This window comes from Grammomys surdaster, unplaced genomic scaffold, assembly GCF_004785775.1.
Source record: "Grammomys surdaster isolate TR1022 unplaced genomic scaffold, NIH_TR_1.0 139, whole genome shotgun sequence".
NCBI lineage: Eukaryota > Metazoa > Chordata > Mammalia > Rodentia > Muridae > Grammomys > Grammomys surdaster.
In genome coordinates, this window is record NW_021604597.1 from 11,808,579 (window position 1) to 11,817,651 (window position 9,073).

Sequence of the window (9,073 nt, forward strand, 5' to 3'; positions counted from 1 at the left end):
AGTGTGAAAAAAAAGAGATCAGGTGGTTGGAGAAATAACTAACGGAGTAGTCCAACTCCGATTCCAATGGAGTGACAAGGCAGAAGGCCAAGAAATAAAGGTGAAGGCTCTAAGGCTCCAAGACTTGGCTTGGCTGAATAAAGCTAGTGAGAAAATACCAGGCTGTAGGGGTAGGCCCACCTCTATCCAGCCTCTTAATCGCTAATAAGGATTTGGAATTTACTCCTTGTACAATATTTTATTCTACACACAGGTTTTCAATTTATACACAACTATACACTAATAAGTATTTCGTATTTTGTTTACTTTTACTGTGTGACTTTGAAACATACAAGGCCCAAAGATTAGGAAATGCAGAGTCACGGTCCACCTGGTCTCTCAGCCAGTTCTCCTCTGAGTGTATATAAGCAAATCTGTCTATAGTTTATACATTTTTGCAAGTAGATGAGTGAGACTCCGGAGTGAGGGTCAGTCTGAAGCCCCCAAGTGGCCCAGAGAAGTGGCGCAGGCAGCATCACCCTTCCAACCTCCTCCCCCGGGGGATCCGGGATCATTAAGAAACCCTTTCTCTGCTCTCTTGATCATTCCCAAGCTGGGTTTGGATCTGCGACCGCGCCCTCTGGCTGGCCCCTAGGGCAGCCGCCCGCGCTCCCGCATTCTAGTACTCCGGTCTGGACACCTAGCTCAGGTGTGCACGTCCAGTTTGCAAACATTCTGAGCGCACTCGGTGCAGGCGTGGGCGGGAACTCCAGGGCGCCTCCCTGTGAGCTTCCCCGGCGTGCTGGAGCGGGGCCAAGAGGGGCGGGGCGGAGCGCGGGGGCGGGGGCGGGGCCGGCGCCGCGGGCCTCTGCTGCCCTGGGCTGAGCGGTCGTCTCCACGCTTTGGTGAGGACCCAGGCCACCCACCAGGACAGGGAGCACTCCTTGGTCTGTGCTCTGGACTCTCGGAAGGGTGAGCGCACTGAAGAACGCATACCGGGGTCCGCGTGGACTGGCTCGGGGTGGGCGGCTAGATGGAGACGCGGGGGAGCGTCCCGTGGCGAGCTGTCCCAGCCAGCTGAACTCTTTCCAAAGGTCCTGCGGTGGCGGCGAGCTCTCTAGGTGCCGGCGGGCTTGGGGCGCGGGAAGGACGCAGAGGAGACCGGATTCGTTTGCTCGGCTGTGGCTCCGATCTCAGCCCCCGGTCGCTCAGCGTGGCGGGAGGCGCTCTGCCCGAGAAAGGGCGGGTAAGTGCGGCGCTGCCGAGTCCCGCGCGACACCCGTGTGACCGCCGGGCTGGAACCCGGCTAGGCTCCCAGACAAGGCTAGTTGTCCGGAGGCAAAGTTCCTTTCTCTTAAGCAACCTGAGCAGCTTTCTTCCTCTCGGGGCCGGCCCAAAGGCCCCGCTATGGACGGCGAAAGCGAGGTGGATTTTTCCAGCAACGGCGTCACCCCTTTGTGGCGGAGACGGTCCACCCCTCCGCTCCAGTTGCTCGGCCGGAGCAAGCCGCGGCCACAGTCGTACCAGAGCCCCAGCGGGCTGCTGATCACTGACTTCCCGGTGGAGGAGCTGGCTGCTCTGCCCACATCGCAGACTCCGGTTCGCGTACCCGCCGGCCCGGACGTCAGGACGGTGTCCAGGAGCCCCCAGCTTCTGTGCGCGCATCGGAGGCCGGTGACCAATGGTCGCACGGTGTCCCCGGACTACAGAGCTGCTTCTCCTCGACTCCGACGGCCCAAGTCACCCCTAGTTTCTTACACGGCGTCGGGCGGCTCCCCGAAGTCCGCTGCCAATGGCACGGTGGCCTCACCCTCGGCGCTGTTGTCGCGCGCCTCCCGAACTCCGGACATCCCGACCTCTTGCGCCCCTGATGAGGACCGCACCGGAGTGACTGCCAGTAAGGCATCTTCGCCCATTACCAATGGCTTTACCTCTAAAACCGACTCACCTGGCCCAGTATCACAAACTGATCAGTCAGCGGGGGACTTAGAGCCAGTCCCCTCGAGGCTCTCTCCTGCTCCCCAGCACAGGTCTTCAGAACAAAAACTGCCTCTCCAAAGGCTTCCCTCCCAAGGGAATGAGCTCCCGAACTCTTCAGTGGTTTTGAGTACCAACAGCCCGGCGGCCCTCAAGATGGGAAAGCAGCAGATTATCCCCAAAAGTCTTGCCTCCGAAATTAAACTGAGTAAATCCAATAGTCAGAACGTGGAGCCCCATAGGCGGCTTCTCAAGGTGCGCAGCATGGTGGAGGGACTGGGAGCACCCCTGGGCCACGAAGGGGAGGAAAGCGAAGTCGACAATGACATAGACAGCCCGGGCTCCCTTCGGCGAGGCTTGCGGTCCACGTCTTACCGAAGGGCAGTGGTCAGCGGCTTTGATTTTGACAGTCCCACCAGCTCAAAGAAGAAGAACAGAATGTCCCAGCCTGTCCTCAAGGCGGTAATGGAAGACAAGGAGAAGTTCTCTAGCCTGGGAAGGATAAAGGTAGGACTGGGCAGGCTCACATGCCGTTCATTAAATCCAATGTGAACGTGTTGGGGAAGAATTGAATGCTCATGGCACATGAATTTAATTCAGCTACCCAAACCGTGAAACAGTGCATTGCCTTCTGTTTATTTTAGTCACCATGCCCCCATGTTTGTGTTTTATTATTATTAATCAATGAATGTTTTTGACAAACTAATAGCTTAGAACTTTCGTGAGGGTGTGAGGCGTTGTGCCCTGATACAGGCCTAGCAGTTGCCCTTACTAATTTTTCCCCCCACCGTGAGTAAAGGAAAAGGCACAACCAGGGAGGGATGTTTTGGAGTATGTGCCACCTTCTTAGAAACAAGACAGATCTAAGCAATAGGGCAGTCACTTTTTTTAAAATCTTGATTAATCAGACAACTAGAACCAGTCTGTAGAAGTGTCACACATGCAATACACAAGCAAGCCTGTTTTATTTTAGACATACAGTCTTAAAGGAAAGACATTACATAACATTTTATGTGCCCCTCCCCCCAGCTGTCAGGGATAGCAAAGTTCAGACTAACAGTGAGAGTGAATCACAGTGAAATGAGCGGGACTGCCGGTCATTTAAGGATTCTTTCTCTGGTTTAACGGGATGTGGGGACGCTCCACACTTTATTTTATTGTTGTGGTTAATTGGCATGGGGATTCTTTGCCATGTGCTTTTGGAAATCTGAGGGAAATAACAGAAAGGGGTTTTTAACTTAAAATAGCTGTACTTGGCTTATTCATACACAGTTTGCTTTTCTCTCTCTCTCTCTCTCTTTTTTTTGTCTCTTAGAAAAAAATGCTGAAAGGACAAGGAACATTTGATGGGGAAGGTAAGCATTTAATTTTCCAGACTTTTTTTTTTAAATTTATTTATTTATTATATATGAATACACTGTAGCTGTCTTCAGACACACCAAAGAGGGCATCAGATCTCATTACAGATGGTTGTGAGCCACCATGTGGTTGCTGGGATTTGAACTCAGGACCTCTGGAAGAGCAGTCAGTGCTCTTAACCACTGAGCCATCTCTCCAGCCCAATTTTCCAGACTTTTATTGCAGCTTCAATATGGTACATCAATTATAAGTTGAAACCTAACTGCAGTAACAAAGACACTTGGGATGAAAAAAAAAAAAAAAACAAGAATGGCCACCTTTGTCTTGGATTATCCAGCACAAAGCTGTGTTCATTGAGCTAACCTTGTTTATCCATAGGGGGCATGTTTATAAACTGCTAAGTTTAGTTTACATCTAGAGAGCTTTCAGTTTTCCACCTGCCTCGCAACATGGGGGTGGAGCCAGATCTAGCTTCTCACTCAGGCTCCTTGAGACTGATGCTTGCATCCTCTGGGTTATTCCCCCCCCCTTTTTTTTCTTACTATTCCTTTCGCAGTATTTCCACATTTGAGTTTCATTTCTGACTTCCTGTTTTCCTACTAACCTTCACCTTTGGGGAAATGCAGGTTTTCTGGATTTTTATCCTGTGTATTATTTGTTGTTGAGATTTTCAAAAACAAAAGCAGCTTCAGCCAGGTGTTCACATGCTAATCAGATTAGTGGACTCTGTAAATAGATGGGTCAAGGGGCCAACTGGGGGGAGCACGGGGAACAGTGCCAGCTGCAGCCCGGAAGCTCCTGGGGACTGTGAGTAGATTTACTTTCTTCATAGCTTTGAAATGCTGAGAGTTTCCATCCTTTAATGAACAATGAAGGTAAGTATGCCCTTCCATAAGAAAAGCCAATAGAAAGCCATGCAGATGTAAAATACACAGTTTGGATGACTGTAAAGTAGTGCCTGCTTAACGACAAATGAGTAATTTATCAAGACACTGTACTAGTTGTAGAAAGTAATTGTTATTTGGAGAAGAAACACAGATATGGTACTTTGACCATTTGGGGCAAATTCATCTCCTTGATTCTACAATTGGGGAAATCAAAAGCCCTGAGAGTTTTAGTAACTTGTCCCCCCCCCCCCCATACCTGTGGCAACACAAGCTTAGGGACATAGAACTGCTGCTTTTTGTCCTTTGCTATTTCCTGAACCGTTGTATGAATGTGAAGTCAACAATCTTCAGACTTCTATTTCCTTCAGAGTAGTGGTTTTCTACCTGTCTAATGCTATCCTCATGTTATGATTACCCCCCAACCATCAAATTATTCCACTGCTACTTTGTAACTGATTTTGCTACTGCTATGAATCATAATGTAAATATCTGATATACAGGATATCTGATATGCAACCCCTGTGAAATGTCCTTCACTCGAAAAGGGGATGTGACCCACTGGTTGAGAATCATTGTTTCAGAAGATGTTTCTCTTTGTTTTGTTTTTTTGTTTTGTTTTTGGTTCTTAGAATTTCAGCTTGATTTTGTTTATGACTTAAAGGCTTGAACATTTTGAGTGTTTTAAAGTCAGTCCAGTTGTGTGTTATCTCTTTGTTTCTGGGTGTCTTGTCTATTTTTATACACAATGGTGTAGATAACCATTTATCCATATCTGTAAGTGAAGAATGCAGAATTCTTTACTGTCAATGGCTTGCAGGAGTGCACCTTTAGAAGCAGTGTTGTCTAGCTGTGAGAACTTGTGGTGCAAGGTTCTGGGTGTTCCTAATCATCAGTTGAGTGACAAGGATGCAAGACCTGTGCATCCTTAAGTCCTGTCCCATGTGTCAAATGAGAGCTCATTCTTTGTGGGAATGATGGGGAAATAGTGTCAATGATGTTATACATATGCCGTGTGCCTCCCCCAGAAAATACTTTAAAATTTCCCAGAAACTGAGTTTGACTTACTTATTTTCTTGTATAATCACAGAATAGTAAAATCTTGCATATATTCTAATGCTACCGTAGATACAGTACACACAGAACTATGTGTGGTTGCCAAGAGAAAAAGCTGAGGCAGGAAAGAATTTTTAACAAGCCAAGTCCTACACCAAACTCAGAATCTTCCTCATCTCTGCCAGAATCGCTTCTGATGTTCTCTCCTGCTTTCTGTCTGTGCAATTGGAGCGTTTTGAAAGCTTACCCTACTTTTCTCTACTCCCATATCCAGTCTGTCCACAGTCCATGCTAAGTGGGGAAGCTCAGGTCTCTCTAACCTTATATTGACTACTCCTTTGGCATCCTAATTACTCCCCTGGGTAGCTAGTGTTTGACTAGCCCATTGAAGTAACTTTGTTTGTATTGAGGATGAAATACAATTACTAAAGTGTAAAAGAAACCAAATTCTTTTGAACTCAGGATAAAATCCAATTGCTTAACACATGTTATTTGGATTTGGACTGTGTGGCTCGTTTCTGTAAGCATATTTTGCATTGTTTGACCACTGCACACACCTGCCATACAACCACTGAGGCTTTCACTAGTGCTTCCAAGGTTTATATTTCCTCTTGCTTTGGTGTTTGTCCATCTGCCTTTCCCTTGAGTTCTGCTGCTTCACTACATTTAGAGCTTGGGTTTTCCTCGTTGGTGTCTCTCCTTCCTCTAGGTTGTATCATACTTTGGCAGTTCTGTCAGAGCTCCTGTATACACATGATTTCTCTTATATCAGCATGTATTTATGTAAGATCATGTGCCCTCAGCTCTTCAATAACTCGTAATTCCACTTGGAGTAAAAATCAGGGTCCCTTTAGTGGCCAGACATGATCTGCCCTGTACTCACTCTCCTGCCTCATCTTCTATGAGTCCAGCCCTCCCTGGGCCTCCTATCACACTATGCTCCGTGTCCATACACACTTGGTAGACTCCTGCCTTAAGGCATTTGGACTTCAGGTTCCCTCTCATAAAATATTCTTTCCTGGTCTGGGGAGATGGCTCAGTAGATAAAGTGCTTGGAACACAAACATGGGGTTCTGAGTTTGTATTACCTAATAAAGCCAGATGGGATAGAGCTCCTGTGTAACCCAAGTGTTCCTATGGTGAGCTGTTGTATGCAGCTCTAAACAAGTCTCAAAGAGGAAAGCAAAGACTGACACCAGAAATTGTCTTCTCAGACATTCTGTTACATACTGGTATAACACACACACACACACACACACACACACACACACACATACACACACACAGCTCTTTCCCTAGTTGTACAGATGGCTTGTCTTCTTACCTCTTATGTCTTGCCTTAAATGTCACTTCTGTGAAGGCTCTGGAGACCACCCTACTTAAAATGAATTTACTTTCTTCCCAGAATTTCCTACCCCTTCCTGTCATTTGTTTTTCTCCATGACAACATAGCCACATTTGCAATAGTAGGAAAGTTAGTTGTTTATTTCAGTTCTCTTTGATTTTATGTCTGCTTCATGAACACTGAGATTTCTCATCTTTTTTGTCCATTGTATTCCCAGTTGCTTGGCAGTTGCTGGCATCTAGTAGACATTTCCTAAATGTCAGTTGGATGAATAAATGCATGAATAGGAAGTTCATTTTCTTACTGACTTACTGGTTCATGAGGGGATACGAAGTATCGTTTCCCTTTGAGTGTTAGAAAATAAGACATTATGATGTTCAGTAAATGTTTGCTAAATAGATAAATAAGTGAACACTGATAGCCTGAAGAAAACCTAACACATGGATTTACTATAGCCGAAATTACAATGGGCTGAGACTGACCATCTTTCATGAGTAGTAGACAGAGACATTGAAACTTTGCTTTAGTTGGAATGTCAAAAATTCTTTGGTGACAAGGTCTCTTCATTTCAGATATTAATTAAACCAGCGCTAAACATTGTATAAACATAGAGGCTGTTTTTTAGAGCAAATAGATAGCTATTGGGAGCAATTAGTGACTTATCTGACTTGCTTTCTTGAAGAAAATGCAGTTCTGTATCAAAACTACAAAGAAAAGGCTCTTGATATCGACTCCGATGAAGAACCAGAGCCCAAGGAACAGAAGCCAGAGGAGAGAATTGTGATTCACCATAAGCCACTGCGATCCACATGGAGTCAGCTCTCCGCGGTGAGTGTTTGCATTCTTCTTTTCTATCTGTGGGAGGAAAAGGCCAATTTGTGGAAACCATGCATGAATGTGGACTCTAGTTTTTTTATACCAATGATCCTGTAATTTTAAAAATAAAAAGGCTTTTCGGATTGTAAGATGTTTCTGGAAACTGTGCAAACACTAGTAAGAACATGGAGCTTGACAGTTCTGATCAGGAAAAGCAGTTTTGATAAAGTGACATGGCATGCTTTGATATTGGTGTACTCTGGACTCAATAAATTCTCAATATCTTCCTTTTTCTTTTTTATATGGTGTGAGTGTAGTGGTAATATATCTCAAATTCTTTCATAATTGGCTATATATATATATATGTATATGTAATGTATATATGCATATAAATGTGTTGCATGGGTATGTATATATGTATATTTGTGTGTTTATGCACAGTGGGGGAGTCAATTGCAATTATTTCTTATACATATTTATTTAATATAGCCATATTGAAGTTAGTTAATGAATATCCCTTTGTTATGTATTTCCTGTATATGTGGTTCTAATGCTTTCATAATAATGTATAATTTTGTCTTTCTGGATCAAACATATTTGGTTTTTAGCTGTAGTCAGTTTTCTTCCAGGCTTATAGTATGCCATGTGTTGCTTTGATGTCTAGATAGACTTTAGGCATTGCATGTCTGACTTCCTGATATGTTAGCAAATAGGAAGGATTCTGTTGGCTAGGCATGGGTGGGAAAAAAAGAAAAAAAAAACCATCAAAATAAGTTAGTGCGGCTCTGAGAGTTTCAGGTACTACTGGCCCAGGGGCCGCTCCTTCCTAAGCCATGCTGAGTGTTCTTCAGTCATGATTCTCATGGGCTTTGGAAAGCCACAGCATAGGAAACAGTTGCATATGTTGGTGCTAAGCACCCAAAATCTTGGAAATGCTATGCTAAAGGCAGGGGGAGAACTTATGGTTCTGACTCTATGTCAACTTCTCTAACCTATACAGAATTTCAAAGTCTAGAATCAAGTCCCTTCTTTCCATCTTCCTCCCATTTCCTAATATATATTTATATATAATATATAGTTTTTCAAACATAGTCTGTGTAACTCTGGCTGACCTGGAATTTGCTATGTAAACTGGGCTATCTTCCATCCACCTACCTCTGCCTCTCTGGTGCTGGGATTAAAGGTGTGTGCCTGCCACCACACCTGGCTGGCTGCATCTCACAATCTTGTTCTGTAACAAATCTCTTCCTTTTAGGTATTTCCAAGCTGTGATGCCTATGAAATTATGCCACACATTACAATGCTAATAGCAACAGGGCCGTCGATGTCAATCAGTGACACTGATGGGTGTGGGTGACAGGGAGAAGTGTGGGCTGTGGTTGGCTCATTGTTGCCAGGTCCTCCAATACAGAAATCCAAACTTTGATGAGTATTTTCTGAATCAAAGTTTTAGGGAAATGTTATGTGAAGCCACCAAAATATCTGTAAGTTGTCAGTCTTAGCCTCTCCACTAACAGTATGCAGCTTCTATGACACTCTTAGGACTCACTCTTTCTTTCTTTCTTTCTTTCTTTCTTTCTTTCTTTCTTTCTTTCTTTCTTTCTTTCTTTCTTTTTCTCTTTCTTTCTTTTTTCTCTTTCTTTCTTCCTTTCTTTCT

The 9,073-nt window shown here is 44.8% G+C and overlaps 1 protein-coding gene across 1 annotated transcript in view; it reads left to right on the plus strand.

The window, feature by feature from the left end:
* The first annotated feature begins 638 nt into the window (after positions 1 to 638).
* Arhgef26 (Rho guanine nucleotide exchange factor 26) overlaps positions 639 to 9,073 on the plus strand; it is a 108,707-nt gene continuing 100,272 nt past the window's right edge. The window contains exons 1-3 of the mRNA XM_028763587.1: positions 639 to 2,463; positions 3,272 to 3,311; positions 7,283 to 7,428. Coding sequence (XP_028619420.1) covers positions 1,387 to 2,463; positions 3,272 to 3,311; positions 7,283 to 7,428 — 1,263 coding nt within the window. The 5' untranslated portion in view covers positions 639 to 1,386. The remainder of the gene's footprint in view (positions 2,464 to 3,271; positions 3,312 to 7,282; positions 7,429 to 9,073) is intronic.